Here is a 25,407-nt window from a genome sequence, read left to right as displayed (position 1 = left end):
TAAACTTCAATTAATCAAGCACTAAGAGAAATAAACGAAGAACAAAGAAAAATCAGATCCTTTGAGGTTCATATATTTTTTATAATATTCAAAGATTCACACCCAGTGATTAACTCGCTCACTTGTCACAATATTTCCCGGCAAAAGCTTTCAAACCCATTTAAAATGGCATAAACAAGCACTGTTCCAAACTTTGATTATTCTAACAGAATCAACATCGAACTATTCCTAAAAATCCACCCACTACCGTTTTATCCAAAATCCACATCAAATTATCCACTTCAGTTTTGTTTTTATCAACAAATTGTTTTTATCAACAAATCATTAATATAGAAAGTCAACATACATGGAAACGGTATAATGATGACCATTATTTGGAACCATAACCGATATAACTAACCGGCGGGTAATTCACTCTTTCTTCACAAGTACTCGATTAAACTTCCAAACTAACTACAACTACAAATCAAGTTTAGTTAGCAGTATATTAATGGCCACAAGTTTTCAGTATAAACGAAGGCTATATTCCAAAGCTGTAAATATACAAAACTGAATGTAACAATATTGAAGTTCTTGGTAACAGGCATTCTAATTGCAAGGCTATTGCCGCTCAATAGCCACATCACAAGCCATGCTAGCAAAACGGGCTGTAATTTTCCCAATTCCTTGCTTATCCATTTAGTGACTTCTTCTGGCACATGAAAGTGCTTACATTTACATAAGCTACTCTCGTGACTTTGAAAAGAAAGTGGATGCTAAAGAAGATAATGATGAAGAAGATGTAGGTGACTCCCCTCCATATGTTTTGACAGACTTTGGGAATTCACTTCCTGATGAGAAACATGTGAACTTGTTTCTCTGTTGTGTAGATTTCATTGGAGACCCTGCTGGCGAGCTTTCTTCCGTATCAGAGTAGGTATGCATTGTTAAACGTCCATCCAAATAATCTACAATTGGTGAATCTGGTACGTTCACTTTATATAGATCAGAAGCAGCAAGCCCAGATTCACTAGTCCACTCACTAGCACGTCCTCTGCCATTTGCTGTGCTGATATTCTCAGGTTCTGATGCCCATGAAGCACTTTGGCTATGAGGACTCCAAGGAGCATCCAGTTCATATCTTTGGTCCCTTTCAGCTCTCTGCCATAGAAAAATTGACAATTTGTCAGGCTCTTTTCAGCATGCTTTGAATCTCTAGTCTCAACTGGTTCTTATTAGCAAAACAGATCTCACACTAGAGTGAAAGATGTACCTTTTCCTGACTATACCTTTTCTGCCTCGTATGGAAATTCCATGGTGTCCACTGGGCAAGCAAGGGCCTTCAACTGCTTACTAAGAACAAGTATAGTTTCCTGGCACTCTGCAAGCTTCCCTGCAGCTGCAGCTATGTCCTTTTCCTGAAATTACAGTTAAGTACAAGTTACGCCACTGCTATAGGACTTTAACAAACATTATTGCAAGTGTCTAGGCAGAACAGACTGACAAGGGAAGGCTGTAAAACCAACACCTCTTAATAGTTTATGTTAGGAACTGAAAACAGTGCCGGAACTATTATACATTAGTATAACCATAAACGTTCCTTCTGTAGAAAATCAGAACACTAGATGAGATTGAAAATTTATGAAAAAGTAGAGAATGCTCTGTATTGCATGAAAGGGTTCCTCATTTTCAGATTAAGCTTATCATCTGCACTAAAGAAATATGGTCACCTCTCCACTGACCTATAAATGAATGAACATCGTTAGCCTGTATAAGATCAATGAAAATTTTCATTGGCATCACCCTTTTCCATTTTCCGATGTGTTAAATTTAGAATGATGATCCCTTTTAGAGATTGAACTAAGTCTCAAGGTTGTCAGGGATGTTTGTATGAGAATCAGTATCAGGTTACTGTCTAATTTTATCCTTTATTTAGATAGTTTCCATGGGATGAAGGGAAGTATCATTTGCGGTTGTGCACTTAATAGTCCAAAGTTAAACTACAGTGTGTTTTCAAACCTTAATAGTCCAAAGTTAAACTACATTGTGTTTTCAAACCTTTTCAGATCTACTTTTTTTTTTTTCTAACTGAGTTGGACAAACAAAGCATCCATCCAGCAAACATTCACGCAATATATTTTCCTTAAAATCTCATAGGAAAGATGGAATGCTGAGTACTTGATTATGAACTAAAAAGCTTGGGAAGACAATTTAGAGCGAAAAATTGAAGAAATTTAAGACTAAACTTCCAATCACATACACAATAAATAAACAGAATAACCAAAGCTTTCAGGTGAGCCACTCACCTCCCAAATGTAAAGACAAACTAATCTTGAATGAATATAGTGTTTGTTCAGCTAGACCAAATTTTTTCTGTATAACACAGTTGTTGTCAAGAAACGAGGTGAGAGCCATAAGTACGACGTTGCATTCAAGCTCCACAATTCTAGCTCTAGGTTTAGGAAAAGTCTTGTTTTTGAACTCTTGCAACTACATTGGATTCAAGTTCCAGACCTCTAGATTTAATTTTAGAGAAACCCTTGTTTTTGAATGCATGCAGCTATGTTCGATTCTAGAACCACAAACTAAATTCTAGCTTTAATTTGACCAAAAACTATTATTTTTTATTTCAGACAAGAGGTTTGAACTTCTTGGATGAGCTGGCTAACAAAATCCTCTAAATCGACGAAAACAAAGTCCTCTGACTAACATGTCATACCATGAAATTTCATCAGTAAATTCAAATTACCATTTATTTGGCTCTGGTTTTGCTTGTGAGACGAATTGAGCTCATTGGAAGTCTGGCTCTCTTGAATGTGTTTGTATCAATGTAACCAATGAAGGATGTTGGCAGCTGTTAGGTTCCTTCCAAGGGGCATCTTCAATGGGCAGATCTTTGCACTGCACCAGATATTTTTAAGAACCCTGTTTCTTAACCTTTCATCTTTGGAAACCAGGATATGCTCATCTATCAGGATCAATTTTCCTTCCTCATCAAGGGGAGGTAAATCTTATGAAACTATCAAATCCTCTGCAATTTCCTTCTTTAAATTAAAAACATGGAATGGGTTATGTACCTTGACGCTTGCTAGTAATTGTAGAGAATAGGCTACTCATTCAACTTGCTGAAGGATTGCGAAGGGACCATAACACTCAGAAGATAGTTTCTTACATACCTTTTTCATAAAAGTGGTCTGTTCATAAGGATCTCTGATTGCAAATTCTAGTTCGGATCAATGCTGGTCTCCCCTTCATTTCATCGTAGCTTGAAGCGTTTTAAGGTTATCCTTTAGAGTTTGAAAGATCTGCTGACTCTCTAGGATGTAATCTCGTTTGGTTGACTCGTTGGTGTATTGGATAACGCAAATCTGTCAATGATGGTAGCCTATATCCAACCAAATACATTTATATATAGCCCGCCCAGAGAGACAGAGCTCCAGGACATTCGATTCAAGACAGCCTAGTTTCAGCTCAGAAACAAAATACTGGAAAACTTTTCAATGTAAACACCTTTTTTTTAAAGAATACTAGGACCTCGCTCCTTCAACTGTAATCAGACCTGTAACAAAATGAAATCAAACTCTAATTCTGTAGGTTGCTTGGTCTAGGGTTTCCTCAGGAAACAAGTCTGAAGAATTCATCTTTTTATTGATTGTTTCAGTGCAGTTTCTAAGCCTATTCATGACAAGTTGACACCTTGTTTTGATTAGATAGTAACCTTGAAAAACTATGATGTTAAACGTTGTTTCTTGAGCATTTGGAACACTAATGAAAACTGATCTATGCATCATACAGTATCCCGAACTGAAGCATGTCAATATGTGACCCCTGGTTTGCCTTTCCTTGCAGTCCGACGTTCCCTTCTTCCGTTTGCAAACTGGTGGGTTACTTTTCCCTCTTCGAACTCATTCGTGTAGTTCGTTTCATTCCTCCTTCCAGTTTCCTTGGCGGTTTTGGGAAATGTCATTGCAGGTTGGTAATGTTACCTCGCCCTTCATCATGATTAAGGGTCTTATGGAGCCATGGTTTCACTGCGGGCTTGGTAACCTCCCTTACAGTTTGTCATCATTCAACTCGGAGATTCTGCTTAACGCTGGAGGGTTTCGGTTTCTGCTTGTTGTGGTGACCTGGTGATGGTGATGAGCTGCAGGGGAATGCAGCCAGCGGTTAATTCCCAAATTCCAAATTCGAATTGAGGTGTGAATGGCGGCAAGACGCGATGGAACCCCTGTCAGATGTTTTCATTAAATGCGGAGGGACGTCGTCATTAAATGCGTAGGATGGCGGAGCTGGGCGGAGCTCGCGGAGGGTGGCGGAGCTTTGCGGAGGGTGGCGGAGCTAGGCTGAGGAATTTCCGGTGGCCGGAGCCGGAGGTTTTTCCGAGCGGCGACGGAAACCGGGCCATTCTTCCGCCTGGGTAGACTACTCCGGATCTATACATCCTCCAAGGATTCTTATATTTAATATAATCGAAAAAATCTTGATTGACAGTGGCAGCAAAACAAAAGCCAGATGGCAGCCTCGCTTCACTTCCTTCAGCACGACAATATCATTGAAAATATTTGAAAATCCCTGCAGTAAGACCCACTTCTCAATGCACCCAGTGTCGAGATTCACATGTGAAAATTCAACTCAACCCGGAAAGCAACAAATATAAAATTCAAATCAACTCGGGGAGACCAGGGAAGAATTGATTGCAAATAAAGAGAGGCGTACAATTATGGAAAATGAAACTTTCAATTAATGTAGGGTGCAAAATATCCATGATATTTATGGGTAACTAATATTTCTAAATCTATTGAACCATAAATATATGTCTGGAAGTATATATATCTACTATTAGATTGAAACAAGTATATTATCAAATTGTAGACATATACTATCCGACTGTGAACTGCCCTAGTATTAATGACTCGATAATTTAATAAATAAGCCTGGCCTAGTCTATGTGTCACCATCCATAGACATGTCACGTCCGAAAATTCACAGATACGGAATACCCCAAAATTTTAATTTCATTTCATATTACAATCTAGATAAAAATGAAAAATATAGATATTACCAGTAAATATATGTCATGTTTCTTCTTCTGTGTTTTTCAGTCGTTTTCTTATGTGCTTTCTGTGTCACCTTCCATATGAAAATGTGAAAGAATACAATATTGTGGGAAAATAGAGTTAAATATAAGGTGATGTATTAGGAAGAGGAGTCAATGTTGTTTGAGTCTTGTACTTGAGAACATAATAAATGCATCTCGTGAACAGTGGGATATGGTTGGTGGATATGTATCTTGAGTGTATAATTGAGCAGTTGATATATGATTTATCTACTATTTATTTCCGGCATCAGATAGGAGATACATAGTCCCACTCATTTCATGCCTTTCTTATTAGTGGTCCTAGAACTCCTATATAGACAAATCAGAGACATGTCAGAAAATCGCGCTTATGTTGTCTTCACACATTAAATCGCTTTAACTTTTTTGCTATGTCCTTTGGTTTCAAACTAAATCTTGCAGCTTCAGATAGTGGAAATGTTTTTTCTCAGTGAAAAATTTAAAATTTAAAATGTAGATTTACAAATAGATTCAACAATTTTGAAAACCCTTATTGCATTTAATTATATACTCTATGAATTTTATAAATTAATTCTAATAAGATTCGATAAAAAACCACCACAGTGATCAAACAAACAAAATGTTATATTGTTATCTCGCTATAAAAATGAAGAAAAAGGTATATTCCATAGAAAACTCTATATACATTTTTCTTATATGTATAACTTTTTTGCTATGTCCTTTGGTTTCAAACTAAATCTTGCAGCTTCAGATAGTGGAAATGTTTTTTTCTCAAGGCAAAATTTCTAAAATTTCAATTGTGGATTTACAAATAGATTCAACAATTTTGAAAACCCTTATTGCATTTAATTATATACTCCATGAATTTTGTAAATTAATTCTAATAAGATTGGATCAAAAACCACCACAATGACCAAACAAACAAAATGTTATATTGTTATCCCACTTGCTATAAAAATGAAGAAAAAGGTATATTCCATAGAAAACTCTATATACATTTTTCTTATATGTATGGGTATCATGTCTATTGACATGATGTAAAATGATAATCAATAAACACTCAATATGTCATTACAATTTCATATATACTCTATGAATTTTAATACTTTTACAACTTAAATTAGTTCTAATAAGATTCAATAAAAAACCACCACACTGACCAAACAAACAAAATGTTATATTGTTATCCAATTTTTATAAAAATGAAAAAGAAAGTATATTCTATTGAAAAATCTATATACATTTTTCCTATGTGTATGGGTATCATGTCTATTGACATGATATAAAATGATAATCAATAAACACAAAACGCCCCATTGCAATTCCATGAATATTGTCCATTTTCTCAGTAAATGTTCACGTCATATATAATAACTATCAATAATCATCTAGCTATAAACTTATTGATATTATATATCACTAGGATGATTTATCTTTCAACATTTATAATATTAGTGAGTTTGTGATAAGTTGCATAATGTTTACCATATATGATTGATATTAGTTGTAAACATCCAAGAGGGATGGTATACTTATGTATATGAAATCTTTTGTTTGCGATCAAGATAGGAATTTCAAAATCATACTATCCATCAAATTCAGGGTTTACAATTTTTTCTTATAAGTACTAATAATTTAAATGACAGTTAAATCACACTGTGATATGAAATTTGCTCATTAAATTCTATCCTTCTTTATGATATAGTGTTTCAATAATTTCTCTCATGTCCATGGCTATTGAAACTCTTGATCAATTTTTTATACATATAATAAACAAATACTAAGCTAATGAGGAACGAACTATATAATTTAAAATATGGTTAAATCATCTTGTGGTTGGGAATTTATCCATCAAATTTTATGCCTATTTATAATATCAATTTCGCCTATCAAATTCCATCCTTGTTGGTGAGTACCTTGATTGTCAAATTATATACAGTCAATGAATTGTAAATCTGAAATAATACATTTATCTATGATGGATTTAGTATAGATTTACAAATGGCGTTGTCTATGGTGGCCACAATTTCGCTCGGATGACGAAATTTTCGCAGGAAACAAGGGAATTTTTTTCAAGAAATCTAATCTTGGGAGTGTTTGAATCAGTTTTTTCATGGTGGAAATAGATTCAGCACCATTAAGAACCCTTGGGGCACCCAAAACCCTTAATCTTAACAACTATAACCCGGATTTCCAAAAACTTATGCGAGATTTTCTCATAATCCTACTAGAATTTCCATAGTTTACCAAGCAAAATTGTGGCCTCATTAGCCTACAATTTTAAAAATATTTGAATTGTCTCACCTAACTAAATATATTCTAGTGTATATAATATTAATGAATCTACAAATGAGTATACAAAATTTGTACTCATCAATGATTGGATGGAACACCAACGTCCATTCGTGGCGAAGCACAATGTGAGAGATCACAAGGGAAGACAATCTCATTGAATCATTGTGATTGGTGACCTACGACGAATGAGATAATTGTGATGGGTGACCTGTGACTCAATATAGTGGTTCTCTCATCGTTGCAATTCCAATAATCTATGGATTATACCCATGTGGCATGCTAGTTATTTTTATAGAAAGGGAGTAGTGACATCCTTAGAGCCCCAAAATTCCTGTGTAAATACAAAGATAGTTATTGTGTTGAAATGTTTATCATGCTAAATTCCACCCTACTATTCTAATTGTACCATGTCTCCAATCTAAGTTCCCCAATTAGCTTCGTTCAAGATTTCAGGTGCAGGTGCCCAGATACATAAAACAAAAAACTTGCATGCGAACTAGTCTTATTTTGACTTGTTTTACTTTAACTAACAATACTTATTTTACTTGCTAGCATACTTATTATACGCTTTACAGGTCATGAATAGTCTTCAAGTGATTCATATTGGCTAGAAAAGAGGTACAAGTAGATGTTGTAGTAGAGTTTCTCGGTAGGAGTAAATATGGGAAAGACATACATATGGATTATTAAACTTAATGATGTCGAGAATATTTAGAAATTTGATGGATATGACTGAAATGAAAAAAATAACTTCATTTCATACCACAATCTAGATAAGAATGGCCTAAATCTTTATCCATGTGACTTATTGAACTACTCGTTAACCTGCTTATTAGTAGCCTGAAATTTTTTCTTATTCAAACAATGCTTAGGAACCATGTGATACTTAGGAGCCTTGCGATTCTTATTCTTATTCAAAGACTATGAGCCTTGCGATTCTTAGTCTTATTCAGAAACTATGACCCTTGCGATCCTTATTCTTTTTCAGAGACTATAAGTTTGTTATTGTGTTTTAATTTACAAATTAAGTTAAATATACTAGTGTAATGAGACCTAAATTAATTTGTCAAAGGATAATAGCTTGGGTGGTAGCTAGTGGGTTTAATCCCCCCTCTACCATTGTTCTATTCTCTAGAGATTAAATTTGAATATTGATATAGAGGTAAATAGTGGTAGCGATTGTGATTTGATCTTATGTCTTGCCCATATAGATGCAACCATTGTGATTTGATCTTAGGATCATAGGTCTTTCCCATATAGTGGTAGCCATTGTGGTTTGATCTTAGGTCTTTCCCATAATAGTATGATTCTAGGTCTTGTACATAATAGTCCTCCAAAGTTATCGATAGTCCTAAATTAATCTTTATCAAATCCAATACATTTAGTCTCAATGACATGTTATGATTTTCAAGTAACAACATAGGTTTTCAAACAATAGAAAGCTTGCTTTCACAAGAGTTACTGACCATAATTACGAAAGAGAACTAACTTTTATGAACCAAAGAGATAGTGATACAAAATAAATATTCATGAATCTAAATTGGCTCCATCAAAAATCTCCTTAAGTGTTCCTTTTAACAATATTGAGAATTCTAACATATGAAACCCCTTACTAGTCTCTCATATGCCTCTCGAGATGAAAACACTTATATTTTACATAGGGAAAAAGAGGATTAGAATTGGACTAGGCCTCATGTATGTGTGGGAGAATAATGAGAGACTTGTGGACATGCTCTCCATTATGGATGAGGATGAGTACCTTCTTTTGAACTGGATTCATTTATATTGAAAAGATCAACCACCCAACACCGCTTAAGCATTATTGAAAATAATTTTACCAAATTATATTTGGATGGAGTCCATGTTAGCTAAAGGCTTCTCTTGGAATCCAATGAATTATTAAAGCATATATAAACATAAGTAATAAAATAATTCATGTTATATATAGTACCAACTGAACATACAAGGTTTTGACTTTCCTCAATTTTGTGTTTAGTATAATTAAGAGTTTATGAAATTAGGGTGTTCCTTCCACAAAATAAGAATTTGAAATTACAAAAGAAAAAGGAAAAATACATGAAAGTTCTAGTGACAATTTAGAAAAAGAGAAAGTATGAATATAAAATAATTTTGGTGAAAAATTATTTGGTTTTATAGTGTGTTTATGGTAAATGCCTAACTTTATAACTACATTTATAAGAAGGAAATATCTTTGTAGAACTCCAAGAATTATATCATAGTAGTGGAGAGAATCTCAATGATTGTATTTATCAAACTTAAACATTATAAAATCTTTGTGTTTGAAGCATTTTTATTCCAAATTATGAACTTGTTAGTCTTGAATACTATTATGTTCTTAATGTTTTGTTAGCCTTTTATACATTTACTTGTGATTTCTTTTAATAGTGATTTCATTATGATAATTATACTCCTTATAAGTCCCTCTTGTGACTATTAGGATGTAAATAAATGGATTATATGTAACAAAAAAGGCAACTAGGGTTGGGTCGTGACTTGCCTATGAATTGGAGAATGATGATAGACTCATAGGAATTTTTTAGTGGAGTCCACAATTTATTACAAATTGTATTATCATTTAATGAAGTATTGAGTTATATGTAATAAAGCAACAAAGTGCAGATAATTCAATGGTACACATAATACCAATTTAGCCTGCTAGCTTTTGATTCCCTTAGTTTTATGTTTAGGATATTTAGCTTGAGTTTGTGAAGGTATGGTGCTTATTTTAGGAAAATAAGGTTTTGGGAATTTATAAAGAAAAAAGAAAAATACATGTAATAAATTTTAATGAAGTGAAAGAGAAAGTGTGATGCAAAATGGATAATTGCCTTGTCCAACATAAATACATACATACTACTTGTAGTGAATCATATCCTAACATTCATATAGTTGTGACCCCTGATGGACATAATTATAATCAAAGTCATAAAAAACTAATGGACATTGATTCTTCAAACATAATAATATGGAATCTACGAACTAAGCCAAGTATATATTATTTATTGCTTGCCCATAAGCAAAAAAATTAAAAATAAATGAATAATTGTAGCCTCAACCCCTCCCTCCAATAATCATTTTATGCTATCATAGGGAGGGAATGACAATATCTCTTCTTCTGCGTTTTGAACATTATTCTATATACGATGGTAGAAGCCACAATCAACAACATCATAAAAATTAGCATGTAAAATCATAATCAATGGTTTTATTGCATGGTTGTAAGTTACATATACGTGGGGTTTCTTATTGTTAGTATGAAATTTCTTGGAAGGTGTACTAAAAATATATTACTTAAGTCACTCGTGACACATGACGCTAACAACAATTTGTGGCTACTTAAGCTTCAGATATGCATTAATAAAACTAGAAAAACTTGCAACTAAACAACATATGCGATCCAAAACAACAAACAACAATACATATCCAATGTAATAGCCCAAATGGAAAGAATTTTAAAATGAATAGTAAATATTTTATTGATAACACCAGGTGAAGGAGATCTACAAAAGGGTCTATAAATCCCCCTCCGTGGGATGGGTCATTGTTGTGGGGAAAAGTATCCAACACGGAATGACCCTATCCCACTCTAAGAGTGATAGTTCCTTAGCAACAGCTGAAGCAAAGCTATCTAAAGTTACTTCTTTATGACATGCAAGAGATGAAAGGAAGAGATCCACTTACCGATGTCTTGCGCAAATGGTCGATCCAATCTCCTCTATTTGCCGCTTGCTCCCAGCTCCAAGTCTTCTCACGGGCCCAGCTACACGAGATCCTGCAAACAAGATGAGAAAAGGAAACTACAAGAAGCATGCATTCATAATTGATTCAAGGATTAGCATAAATCAAATACGCAAGTAAGACAATACACCATTGAAACACATGCGAATAGAAGAACCTCAAATGCTTTATTAATATAAGGAAGTAAGGTTCAGGCGGTGATACAACCGTAAGAGGTCCAATCCAGCATCACCTTCCCGACGGAAAGAAATCTCCTCTTCACCTCCCTCAAGCAATCACCCAATACTCACAACTGTAAACCAACAACAATTCTTTGCACTAAATTCCGCCCCCCTAGATCCCATGGGATGAGATCCTTATATAGAGTTTTGGAGTGAAGATAAGTCAGCTTGATGTGTGACTTGTTGTCCTCTTCAACTCCAGTTGTTCTTCAGTCCTTGAGTCCACTCGGAGTTTCTACCTTCCACTTGGAGTTTTAGAAGCTCTTAACTCATCATTAGGCGAATCTTCTGATCCAAGTGTCATTTTGGAAGCTTCCTGGGCACTGGCACATTGAGAAAAGATTCCTCCACATGTCAAAGTACGCCCAGCGCAGGTAGCCTTTGTTGCACTTGCTATGCAGCGCAGGTACACCATAGAGCTTTTGACATTCAGCGCAGATGCTTAGTGGAGCAGCTGCTTTGATCCAAAATTGACCTGTTTTTGAGTGTTTTTCAGTGGAGAACTGATCTGAAGTGCTGTGGTTTGCTGACCTTGTTCCTCTAGGGGTAGGAACAACATGTTTAGGGACTTTGGATCCCTCAGATTATTGACATTTCATGCTCTATGCTGTAAGGCACAAAAATGTCTATAACAGTTGCCCCCTAAAGTATGAGGTCGTTTATCGGGTGAAATGCTTTATTAGGAGGATCCGAAGTTCATTCAATCGTCGGGAGGTGACCTGTAACAAAATACAATACAATACATTATCTTTTCATACTTTCTTTTCATGATCTAGCTGATGCGGGCATTTCCCATGCTCAGCTTTATAAATACATTTGCTGTACATAAACAGATGATCGTCTGATAATAGACTGATAATTCTCTGCTTTTAATTATCATCCTTTTAGTAGGATGATCATCTGCTGCACATGTCTATGTTTTTATCTCCTGAATATATATCGCAGCCCGGATGGATGAAACTAGATCCGGGGTCTTCAAACTTGTCCGATCTTCACTCTAGTACAAGTTGATCCATGTGAGAATTTCTTGAAGTCGAACATGGAAAGACATCGCTTGATTACCAGTCAATAATGTAAACTGTTAACAAGCGCGAGAGGAATCACCGATAATGATGATGACCCTCAAGGTACTGCAGCACAATTCACGTGGCGTGAATATAGGATCTGACGTCGAACACCACACAAAGTCTCCTGGTCGAAGGTCATTAATGTATACCTATCGCCGGAAGTGAGAAACTTGCCATTGAGGCATGCAAGCTTCAAAGTACTGAGGGGGTGTTCCTAGATCAACTTCTTGGATAATGAGCTGATGTCGACAAGAAGTGATCCGTCAAAGGAGGGCCTTAATGAATCCCACACCAGTGACACAGAATGGAGCTAGTGATGATGGTGAAAACGATCTGTGAAATATGATTCAGGGTGGCGGTCATGGAAGGATGAAAGATGATGTATGGTAGTGGATGGGACCCGGTTGACACTTTCTCAATGACATCTCTTGAACATATAACGACACTGATGTGATGGATCGGTAGCATTACCCCATGTATGGATGGTATGGCGAGACCATGGTGAAGGGACCGGTGAATGATAATAACCCAACCCGATATTTACGGAGGCAAAAGTGTCATGTTCAAGAGCGACTTGCTACCATTAAGCTTTGAGGTTCTTCCCAATTTTTCCCCAGTCATTTCTGACCAGTACCTCTTTATTTTTGTCAAGCTTGAGGAGGATAACATATGCTTGTTCTATAACCTGCCCTTCGGGCAAGCCCATCGCTATGTTTTAACGAGCTTAACGATAGGGAAACTCGTTCTCGTCTAAAGACAAGTTTGTCGCTATATAATATTTTTAACGAGCCCAACGACAAAGACAACTCGGTCCTTTTCATTTTTAGAGAGTCTGAAAAGGGTACATAAAGTGGACTCCAGGGGTCCTTTTTCGTCATCTAATCCCTTAAGTTCGAAAAAGTATAAAACAATACAGAAGGGATGAATGTTCGATATCTTTATCGAGCCGAACTAGACAAGCGCTCGATCTTTTTGTGCAATAATCCCTCAGGTCCAAAAAGATTAAAATCTATAGGAGGGATAGCTCTTCCCGTCCTTTTAACGAGCTGAAAGGCCAAAACTCGGCAAACTTTTCATATTTTACGAGTCAGTGAAAAGAGCTCAAAGAAGACTCGTCTTTTGAGGAACGAGTGATAAACAGGGATAGCAGCAGATTCCAGGTACAGGTTGGAATTTTCCAATCACGGCAGTATTACAAGGATGGCTAAGTGAAATCACTCTTCGCAGCTATTCCTCAAAATAGGTAAACAATCAAGTGGATGTGAATGATCGGCCAAATGAAAAGTGGAGGTGACGGTGCACAAACACGACCAAGGCTTTTATGGCTGATGAATTTACGGTCTCAGATGGTTATTTACCGGTTCGTTTTTCTTAATGAGCTTGAACTCTGGGGGAAGCTTGCTCACATGTGCATTTATTTTTTAACGAGCATGAACTCTTGCTAAAACTGCTTGGTATTGCGTTTATTTTTTAACGAGCATGAACTTTGCCAAAACTGCTCGTTTGATAAGATCAAATTCATATTTTACCATGACTAGCTTTTTCTTTTTCAGAGATAGTACTGTATCATCAATTGCTGCAACAAACTTTGTTAGAAACGGATAACATGAAGTAAAAATACTAATATTTCACTTTGAACTACGTAAAAAGCAATTAAAAGATGTTTTTACCTCTCATTTTACCATTTCATGTGCATTTGGTTTGTTGGAGCTTTGGAGGTGCCTCTTCCTCTCGATTTTTCACCAGCTGATTTCGGGAGATTCTGTGGACGATTTTCAGCGCTGTTTCCACCAGGTAGGAGCTAAACCCTAGCTCTATCTTTTCATGGTCTTATTTCTCAGTTTTATGCTTGTTTTCCTGCCCCCATGAGCCCCTGGGGTTTCTCTAGGGCGCTCTGCCATCAGCGCAGGTGCCCCATATCGAAACCTGCGTTGGGGGTTCTCATTTTCAAAGGCAGTTTTTCTCCCAACGCAGGTGAGACCCTTCCCCACCTGCGTTGGGCGCAGAAAACTTTTTGGTTGCATACTTTTTCATGAGAATTTTGCCATTTTCTTTACCGAGTCAGGGATCTTAGTCCTCCTCTTGTTTGTTTTGCAGAGTTTATTGGAGCAGAATGACTCTTACGTGGCGAGAACGAGAGCATGAAGAGGAGGACATGATTGCCCTCCATGATCCTGTTACCGTGAGCGCGTTGCGGAACTGTGGCTTGCTAAAATTCTTCCGCATATCTAGCATGAGGGCACAGATACGTTTACTGCAGTACCTGCTTGATGCTTGGGATCCTGTTAACCAAGTGTTCCAGATTAGGGGCAAGTCCATCCCTTTGACCATAGTGGACATTTACTTCTTGACTGGGTTGTCAAGGCGGGGTGCCCCCATTTCCTTGTCTGGTTCGGCCCGAGGGAGCGATTCCGTGAAAGATTATATCCGTCAGTATTGTAGGGAGGGATCCCAGCCGAGCAGAGACGGCAAGGTTTCTATCCGTGATGTCACTGACAGGTCTCTCAGGTCTATTCTGTACACGATTTGTAGGATGGCCGGCAGCGCATCCCCTCATGTTGCCAACAGGTCTTATGTGCAGCACGCCCTGGAGTGTCTTCAGCCGAAAGTTTTTAACTAGTGTGATGCAGTACTGGTTCAGATGAAAAACCAGTTGACCAAAGTAAAGGACGGGAAACTGAAGAATTTTGGCTTCGGTTCAGTTTTGACTGCCTTCGCTTTGGAGAAGATACCCCTGATGCAACCTCAGTACATTGTTCTCGACTTGCCATCTCCTACTGAGCCACGCATGCAGAGGTGGGTCGACCACATGTCTAGACATGCAGGTCAATCTCAGATTACTTTTACTGATGCCTTCTTTAGGTGGTTCGAGCGGCAGGATATGGCTTTTTCTGAGTATCCATATATTGGTATGGATTTCCGAGGTGATCCGTATTTGGTACTACCGGATGGCGAGCAGTGGGGTGATCTTGGTAAACATTTTGACCTTATCACTGTTTACTGTTTTTTATTTATAATGTCCTTGTGCTTTACTCTATCAAGACTCTAATCAAACTCATGTGTGCATGCAGATGTGGGCCCCGTCCGTCCAGCAGTTCGCCCGAGAGTTCCGGCCGCTGCCCCAGCAGGGGAGGCTCCTAGGAGAGCTATTCTCCGTGACCTTGACTTGGCCGAGACTCTTGCAGCTGTGCAGGAACAGGTGGAGGGTCTTACCCTTGGGATTCCGGATGTACGGATCGATGAGTTGCCTCTACAATTGCAGCGACATACTGCTGGTGTTCCTAGACGATGGTCTCGTCTTCTGCGCATGTTTGCATAGGCCGTGGCATGTTATCATGAGCATCACTAGGCTAGGGTGCCCCCCAGCCATTTTTGAGTTTTGGGGTCGTATGACCGATTTTGTCTTGGTTATAGAACATTATATGTAAACCGTAAACAGTTATATATATTTTTGATTTTCGGGGTTTATTCCAGTTTTTATGTGATCCATGTATGAAACATCGATGATGCTTCTCTTTTTATCAATTTTGCAAATGTCTATCTAACACATAGTTTGCTAATGAGTCGGTTAATGTGTTTAAGTTTCTGGAAATGTGTTGATATTGGATAAAATCAAACTGTCTTTCCAAGATTTTAACTCTTAGGAACTTGCGATAAATAGCTGGATTTCGGACAGAGTAGGTACCATTGAGCTGTAGTACCACGAGCTGTGAGTCTAGCTTGATGACTAGCCGGCGTACGCCATGGGTGATGGCATCAGAGATGAGCTCTATCAACGCGCTATACTCAGCGATATTATTTGTTGATTGACCAATACATACCCCCCTGAAACTCACTAACTCGCCGCTTGGGTAAAAAATGGCCCATGCTGCAGAGGATAGGTTCCTCGAACTACGACTCGCTCCGTCAGCATATCCAACCCACGGTTCCAATGGATTTGACATCTGCAATAAGTGTAAAAAGTAGATTACTTAAACCGGAACAAACACTTTAGCGAAAACAAAAATGTAACAAAAGCATACAGGTTACTATTAGGCATAGTAACGCTTAAGGTACAACCCGTTACGGGGTTGCGCCAGTGGAACTCCGTCATAATCTACCAACTCGTAGGCTCCTTTTGCTAATACACTCTTAACAATATAAGGGCCCATCCATAAGGACTTAAATTTCCCAGCTCCCAATTTATCGGATTCTTGGTCATAAAGCAAGACCAAATCACCTTCTGAGAAGACACGAGGTTTGACATTTTTGTCGAACTGTGCTTTGACTCGTTTCTTATGGGCTTCGTTAGCCAAAGCGGCATCACGACGGGTTTCATCCAACTAGATTAATTCCAAGAAACGAACTTCTTCTTCCGAGGTTCCGGGGAGGAGATCAATTGCGAGTTTAAGGGACGAAATTTCACACTGGATCGGTAGGATTGCTTCCAGGCCATATACTAGTTGGAACGGTGTGAATCCAGTGGCATTCCTTACCGACGTTCGGTAGGCCCACAAAGCCGAGTATAGGATCAAATTCCATCTTCTTTTGTGAACCCCAACCATCCTTTGCAGCATGCGCTTCAGGACCTTGTTGATCGCTTCAACCTGTCCGTTAGCTTGCGGATAGTACGGGGTAGAGCTGTCATGAGACAATCCTAGTTTGGCAGTTAATTCAACCATCATGTGATTGCGAAAATGTGACCCATGATCTGTTACTATGGCCTGTGGTACGCCGAATCTGGCGACTACATGATTAAAAAAAATAGGGCTGCCGTTTCACCAGTATTATCCAATGTAGGCATCGCCTCGGCCCATTTGGTAAAATAGTCAACTGCGACTATAATATACCCATGCCCCCCGGTCGAGGTGGGGTTACATTGCATGAAATCGATGCCCCATTTGGCGAAAGGCCCCACAGCTATTATTGGCTGTAAAGGAGCGGGGGGTTTTCTGGTTTTGCTATCAAAAATTTGACAAGCATGGCAACTTCTAACTGCGGTTATGCAATCTTTGAACATGGTTGGCCAGAAGTATCCTGCTCGTAAGATTTTTTGTGCTATAGCATATCCAGATTGATGCCCTCCACAAGTGCCTGAGTGACATTCATTCAGGGCTTTTTCGGCCTCCTCATGGGTTAGACACCTTCTCAGAACCGTGTCGACACCACGACGGTAAAGCGTATCACCGACGATCATGTAGTCTTTTGCTTGGTATCGAATGCGTTTTTGTTCTGAGTGGGAGGTGTCTTGCCGAAACTTTTGGGTTTGGAGATAAACTATTATATCTCCATACCACTCGTCACTTGCTGATATCAGAAACAAGCTTTCGTCCACGATTGATTCTTGGGAAGTGTCATCGTTGGACGGTGATGGGAGATCGCATAATAATTCTGCGAAGACTAAAGCTTTCTTTGATTTGGATTTAACAAATTCCAGATCAAACTCTTGAAGGATAGCTATCCACTTTGAATATTTGCCCCCAAGCAACTGTCGCGACAGTATATAAGTCATGGGGTTGCAATCTGACAATACGGTGGTCTTCCTAAAGAGGACATAATGCCGAAATCTTTGTATCGCTTGAACAGCCGCCAATGCTAGCTTTTCAACATGAGAATATTTACTTTCTGTATCATTTAAGTTTTTACTTAAATAATATATAGGGTGTTCAATTCCATCGACTTCTTGAACTAAAACCATCGCAATGGTCGTATCTGCTGCAGCCAGATACAGGTTAAAGTCTCTTTGATAGTCTGGGGCGTACATTAATGATGCTTTGACTAGCACTTCTTTCAAAGCATCAAAGGAAGCTTGCGCAACCTGGTCCCATACGAAAGGTACATCCTTTTCCAAGAGACGGGTATAACCTTTAGCAAGTTGTGCGTAATTTGGAATGAATCTCCTCAGAAAGTTTGCTTTCCCTTGGAGTTTTTGAATATGAAGCAAGTTCGAAGGTGGAGGGAAATTAATGATTGCCTGCACCTTGCAAGGGTCGAGACGAATCCCATCCTTGGAGACTATAAAGCCAAGTAAACGACCAGAACCAACGCAAAACACACATTTGTGCGGATTGAGTCTTATCTTGTAGTGTCGGCATCGTAGAAATATCGCTCTTAAATGTTGCGGATGATCAGTCTGCTTTTGCGAATGAGCCGGAAGATCATCGAGATAAGGTTGAACGATGTTCTTGATGTCATGGAAAGCATAATTCATTGCTCTCTGAAACGTCGCCCCTGCGTTCTTTAAACCAAAGGGTAATTTTTGATAAGCGAATGTGCCCCACGGACAAATAAATGCAGTCTTTGACTGGTCCTGTGGGCGGATATTAATTTGATTATACCCGGAAAATATGTCCATAAACGAAAAGATTTCACATCCGGCGCATTCATCAATTATCTGGTCGATGAAGGGTGTAGGGTAGTTGTCCTTTGGACAGGCTTAATTTACATCCCTATAATCGACACACACTCGTATTGTTCCTTGTTTTTTCATAACAGGGACAATATTCGATACCCAATCGGTTAGAGGAACCAGGTAGATGAAACCAGCATGGAGAAGCTTCTCAACTTCTGCTTTAATGGCAGCGGCCTTCTTGGGGTGTACCTGCCGAAGCCGTTGTCTTACTGGTTTGACATCAGGATACATCTTAATTTCATGTTCAACGATACTCGAGTCAATGCCTGGCATTTCATCATATGACCAAGCAAAGACATCTCTAAATTCACGGAAAAGAGCTTTATATATTTCTTGTTCTGAAGGGGAACAACCTTTGCCGACATAAATATTCTCTACAAAGTCTGTTTTGGTCGAGATATTTATGGCTATAGTTTCTTCTATATTGGATAGGTTTCTCTCAGAGTCCACCGTATTTACAGTATTCGTTAGGAATTCAAATACTGAAGGGTGATACAGGTCGCCTTGAGTATCTTCCTTAGGAAGGGAATGATGGTGGTTATCATCCCATGGTGCCCCCTCAATCCACATTGATTGTAGGATTCCTTCGTCACTTGCATGCACTCGTGACCAAGGATCCAAAGGGGTACCACATTCTCCTGACCTAACTACCCAAACGCTTGACGAGCATTGATTTGGGCTCGCCTCCCATGCCTGAAACATTGATTGCTACAATATTTCGATTGGGCTCGGGTGCAAGACCATTGCCCGATCCATGACGACTTTGTCTTTTGCGACCTTCGTGGAAGATATCATGTTGCAGGTAGCCACCAATGGTACATTTCCTATGTACATATGATTTGGTAGCGAGAAAGTCCCCATCATCGTGGGGTCTTTCAACAGGCCTACTCCTATATCTTGAATTGAATGGTCACTTTCATGGATCATGGGAATGCTTCCTGTAACTTGTGAACCATTAAGGAGGAAGTTCTGTTGGTCGACGACCGTAATCCCTCCTTCAAACAGGAATGCGATCTTCCTAAAATAAGTCGACATGACAGCTGCCATGGCATAAATCCATGGTCTTCCCAGTAGGATGTTGTAATCCAGATTCCCATCTATGACTTCAACATCAATTTCTACTGTTTTTCCACCTAGTTCAACTTTCAAGTTACTTAGGATACTGTAAGGGGTATATGTCCTACCTTCGAAAGCCTTTAGTGTTGTCGAAGATCTCGACAAGGTTGGTGACCCTAGCGTTTTCCAGCAGCTCATCGACATAATACATGTCAATGCCCCCTCGTCAATAATTGTTCTGTGAACAGTTTTGTTGAGGGCCTTCACTTGAATAAGGAAAGCTAGTTGAGCTGGTAACTGAGGGTCATACCCTTTGTGATCAAAGGACACAAGATTGGAATCCTTAGGATCAACCCCCCCTATTGCCGATAACAACGCTTGCCTTTGGGATGGACAATTTTGTAGTACTTCTAGAGTTGACATAGCGGATGGCGATTGAGCCAAATCTTCTACTATGTTATAATGCTGCGCCGCTCTGGCACGAGGATTAAAAGTCGACTTGTGTACTACACCCTTAGGTGGTTTTATCGTTAATTCTGGCATTATGGGTGGGACAACTTCTGTCGAAGTTGTTGTAGAACTACTAGGTTGATCTTTACCTTTTTCGTTTGACAGTTGCGGATTCCCGTAATCTTTGTTCCTTGTCGAAATCAAAGCATCATTCTGCTGCTTGGAGATCGATAACATTAGCACTTGCGACGGGGAAGCATTTCCACTATCAACCATATTTTGACCTGGATTGGGAAATGGGTCAGTCAACACAGCTGGGTTCTTTGGACTTTTGAAGAATCTCTTGAGCTCAGCTTTGTACGGACATTCTGATGTCTTGTGATCTTCGTCACATATCATACAGGGCCATTTCTTTTTCCCTTTCTCAGGAGAGCTCGAAGAAGTTTTTTCAGGTGACGGATCATCCTGTTGCTTCTTCTTCCCTTTGTTTTGCTTCTTCTTTCTTCCTGGTTGATTGGTTTCTTTGCCTTTATCTGCTGATATGGCATTTACTTCTGAAGCAAGAATCTCTTCATGGGCATTTCGATCTGAAGTCTTACGGGCTTTCTGAGGTGAATCCTTTTTCGACTTCGCGCTTGCAGTGCCAATCACACCATCTTCGGCATGAGAGTCAATATTCGATTTAGGAGGGGGAGGAATTGAAAATTCAGGTCTGGGGGCATCAGGTATTTTGTCGTAGAGCGTGCCAGACTGAGTATATACCAAGTCTAAATATTGAGCACGAGCGATGACTTGCTCCTCTGTTATGACTCCCCCCTTGGCCACATCTTCCGTTATAGCCGGAAGTAATGACTTTATAAACCATTCGGCTAATAGCTGATCAGGAACGTATGTTTTCACCATCCTACGACGGCGACACCACTCATGTATATGATCAGATATGTGAGTAGCTGTCGTCTGTTTGAAGTTGGTCAGTATCTCGGTTCCTGTTTCATACCTGATAGGTAATTGAAAATGGGTTAAGAAAGTCGTGGCTAAGGAGCTGAAATTGTCGAAAGAGGCTCTCGGCAATTCTATATACCATTTAGCCGTCGGACCTGTCAATGTCCTCTGGAAGAGGCGAAGTCTTATCGAATCATCATTCAGAGTGTTCGATGAACACCATAGATGAAAGGTCATGACGTGATTCGACGGGTCTTCACCTGGATTTCCATTGAATTTAGGAATGTCCGAGGGAAGTTTGTGAGGAATCGCTGGCCACCAAGGGGCGTAGGCAATCGGATCGTTTGTCAACCGATGTAAATCGGGTAACTCCAAAGTTGCCACGAATGGCAGCTGTTGACTCAGGTTAGGTGAAGCGTACCCAGGATACGATGGAATCGCCTGAGCAGTTGGTCTTTGCATACCGGCATAATGTATTTGATGCTGGTATGATTGATACGGTTGGTGGACTACCCCACTGTAGAGTGGTTGGTTTTGACCGTATTGTAGGTACGGTTGTCCATTGTTCGCAAAAATCTGCTGCTCGGTACCTTGATACACTTGCTGGAACTGCGGTTGTTGATACTGCACCAACCATGGTTGTGATACCATTGGTTGTTGTGCGATGCTCACCACTAGGCCAAGATGAGGGGTAAGGGTACCCGTTTGTGCTTGTGTCGCCCCGCCAGTCGGCGATTGCGGTTGGGTTGCAGGGTCAAAGGGTTGTTGCATTACAACCTGAGAAAACTGAGGTTGACATGCAACAGGTATTGTTTGAACTTGCGACACAGTCACAATTGCTGGTGTCGTCGGGATGTTCGTCACAGGCATCTGTTGTTGCATAGAATACACAACTCTTGGTTGCTGGGGTAGCATAGGCATCCACCCACTTGTAGTTATTCCAGTATAACCTGAGTATGGTTGTGAGCTCCCGTATGGGTAACCTCCCGGAGGGGGTAATGAAAAAGCATATTGCCCCCCATACGGTGGTGGTCCGGAACCGAGAGGATTTATTACACCTCGAGGACCGGATTGCCCAAACTGATTTCCGAAAGGATCAATTTGTTGAGTTCCAACATAGGAGTTACCGGGTATTATCCCGGGAGAACAAACAGGAACAGACCATACTGTCGTCATGGCCCCCGAAGGGACCCCCTCCAGCTGTTGAGAGTTAGGGACAGATGGTATGCCGGCGAACATTGTCGGAATGACTGCAGGGAGTTCTTCTGTCGCTGTGTCATTTGGCACAGTCCTAGATGTTGACGGTTGTTCAGACATTTTGAGTCTATCCAGTAGATTGCCTAGTGATTCTTCAGGAACTTCTCTGGGTGATAGGCTAGCTTCTGATGCAGTAGGAATTAGAGTGATCCCTGCTCCAAAATGTGTTGGAGTAGTTGCTTGCGGATCTTCTACAATTTCTTCTATTGCGATTAGACCGGGTGGAAGAGGAAGACCGTCAGGTCTGTAGAATATTTCTAGTGCCGAAGAAGGGGTTGTTTCGACAGCGACAGTTGTTTGAGGAGGAAGACTCTCTGAACCGATCACTGATGGAACTGATTCAGTAACACAAGTGTATGCTCTCAGACTAGGATCAATGTTACTGTCCTTCTGGGGCTGTTGAACTTCTTCAATAGGGGCAGGGTTTCCAGAAATGTTTGGAGTAACCGGAACCTCAGATGTCGTCGGAACACTTGTTCTAACTTTGACAGGAGATTAGGAACCAGTTGAACGAGATCGCTTTGCCCGGGTTGTTTTCGATTCCGGAGACAAAGACGGTTGACTCGTACGCCTCCGCGAACGACGGTTCATCAATTGACTTTCTTCCACGGTTGCGGATTACTTGATCAACCAACAATGCATAGGGTAAAATGTGTTTTCGAATTGAATTAATTTTAGACGCTTTTTAAGACACAACTTGCTTTTTCATGTTTTAAGAGTCGAGAAAAAGCTAAAGATGACTCTAGTCTCCTTCGATGTATTAACGAGCCCGAAGTGACAAATGCTCGGATGGAATTTTTCAGTTATAGAGTTTGAAAAAGGCCAAAAGAAACTACTCTGGAGTTCTAAGCAGAGGGTGTGCCAAACCTTTCGCGAAACCACAGAATACGTTTTACGGTACGAGTGGTCGATCTTCGTGAATGCTGTGTTCACTACATCGTGATCAGTAGGGCAGCCGACACGGCTTCCTATGGATAAAGGCTTTGTTCCTATAGGGGTCCCCCAATATACGCGACGGTACGCGGGGGCACAAGTCCGTATTAGCGCTATCGTCCCTCAGGAGGAATCACCCACCTTCGTAGAGATCGACAGTCACTATGTTTAACGACGCCGGTTCACTTCTCTACCTAGACCTCTACTATGTTTCGTTATGTTTCAAAGCGTTGTTATGTAAATTCAGTTCGTTTTAGGTTGATCTTGCTTAGCAGTTTGCCTTTATGGATCACCACGTGATGTATGATACAACTCCTAAATGCAGTCTAAGAATGATAAGCAAGCTTTTTTCAATTCTTTCATCTTTATGAAAATCTTAACTACTGAGGGAAAATAAAGACATCATCTTTTCAAACAGATCATAGAGCACACACTGATGCACTTTTCCTAAATCGACATGCAAACTGTCAAAATGCACATGCACAATGCAAGTATTTCTTTTCTTCTTCCTTAATGTTGATGTATTACAAAAAGAAAGCTGTTGTACGATTTCGAATTCTATTTCAAGCGAAAGCAAACAAGTATTTGTCCAATAATCAAAAGAACACCTTAAGATTCACTCGTTTCAACACAAGAAATACTGAAATTCGAACCATATAACGAAAGCAAATTCTCAAGCAGCTATGAACAACAATAAACTAGCTCTTAGAATCACAAGGACACTTTCTTACAGGCCTAGATCCAAGAGGTCACAGCAAGACTAGTTCACTTTCGTTACGGGAAACTGTGAATGAAAGCAAGAAATACAATAAGAACAATCACGGTTTCTTCATACAACTGAGGCGGAATGAAGGCAAAGAAAGGTAGTTTCAGCTGGGTATACAGGTTGACAACAGGCTGCAAAAACAATATTGAAAACTGGGCAACAGACAGTAGGGAACCCCAGTTGCACAAGGCAAAACTGGATCAGCGCAGGTACTGCACTGTCAATCTGACATGCAGCGCAGGTAGCCCCTTCGGGACCTGCGTTGCAGCGCAAGTAGCCTTTGTTGCAGCTGCACTGAAGAGACAACTCTCGTCTCTCTCAGATTTCGGGTCACAGTTTGCTCAAAAATCAATGGTTTTTGGCCAAATCAGAGGCTATCAGCCAAGTATACACTAGAGGATGATTAAGGAGGATGAACACTATCACAAAGAGCTAAAAAGAGTCCTTGTGGATCAGCTCTTCAAATCATAAACATGCCCAGCACTGAGCTAGAGTAGCTGCCCTCTACTTTGCATTCGAAGGATTCGAATGCAGTTCGATTCGGTACTCCCTTTGTTTAGGAAATGAATAGAAAGAAACACAAGCTACCAACAAGACACGATCCCCAGCGGAGTCGGCAGTCTGTTGTGGGGAAAAGTATCCAACACGGAATGACCCTATCCCACTCTAAGGGTGATAGTTCCTTAGCAACAGCTGAAGCAAAGCTATCTAAAGTTACTTCTTTATGACATGCAAGAGATGAAAGGAAGAGATCCACTTACCGATGTCTTGCGCAAATGGTCGATCCAATCTCCTCTATTTGCCGCTTGCTCCCAGCTCCAAGTCTTCTCACGGGCCCAGCTACACGAGATCCTGCAAACAAGACGAGAAAAGGAAACTACAAGAAGCATGCATTCATAATTGATTCAAGGATTAGCATAAATCAAATACGCAAGTATGACAATACACCATTGAAACACATGCGAATAGAAGAACCTCAAATGCTTTATTAATATAAGGAAGTAAGGTTCAGGCGGTGATACAACCGTAAGAGGTCCAATCTAGCATCACCTTCCCGACGGAAAGAAATCTCCTCTTCACCTCCCTCAAGCAATCACCCAATACTCACAACTGTAAACCAACAGCAATTCTTTGCACTAAATTCCGCCCCCCTAGATCCCATGGGATCAGATCCTTATATAGAGTTTTGGAGTGAAGATAAGTCAGCTTGATGT

General features: G+C 39.6%; 1 protein-coding gene across 2 annotated transcripts; it reads right to left on the bottom strand.

Annotated features, from left to right (window-relative positions):
- Positions 1 to 638: 638 nt before the first annotated feature.
- Positions 639 to 4,322, bottom strand: LOC149202489 (uncharacterized). 2 transcript variants are annotated; one of them, XR_016253528.1, is made up of 3 exons: positions 2,729 to 4,320; positions 1,253 to 1,397; positions 639 to 1,140 (listed from the first exon to the last, which is right to left on the bottom strand). XR_016253528.1 is itself a non-coding variant. In XM_089399999.1 (3 exons), the coding sequence occupies exons 1-3, from the start codon at positions 2,729 to 2,731 to the stop codon at positions 724 to 726; spliced, it is 549 nt and encodes a 182-aa protein (XP_089256125.1). In that variant the 5' UTR covers positions 2,732 to 4,322; the 3' UTR covers positions 639 to 723. The 2 variants fall into 2 exon arrangements, 1 of the variants encoding a protein (XP_089256125.1); XM_089399999.1 differs by having other exon boundaries at positions 1,269 to 1,397; positions 2,729 to 4,322.
- Between the last annotated feature and the right edge of the window lie 21,085 nt (positions 4,323 to 25,407).

This window comes from Pinus tabuliformis, chromosome 2_1, assembly GCF_031772625.1.
Source record: "Pinus tabuliformis cultivar Carrire ecotype Pingquan chromosome 2_1, CPIR1, whole genome shotgun sequence".
In the NCBI taxonomy this organism is placed as follows: domain Eukaryota; kingdom Viridiplantae; phylum Streptophyta; class Pinopsida; order Pinales; family Pinaceae; genus Pinus; species Pinus tabuliformis.
This window is presented reverse-complemented; position numbering and strand designations above follow the sequence as displayed.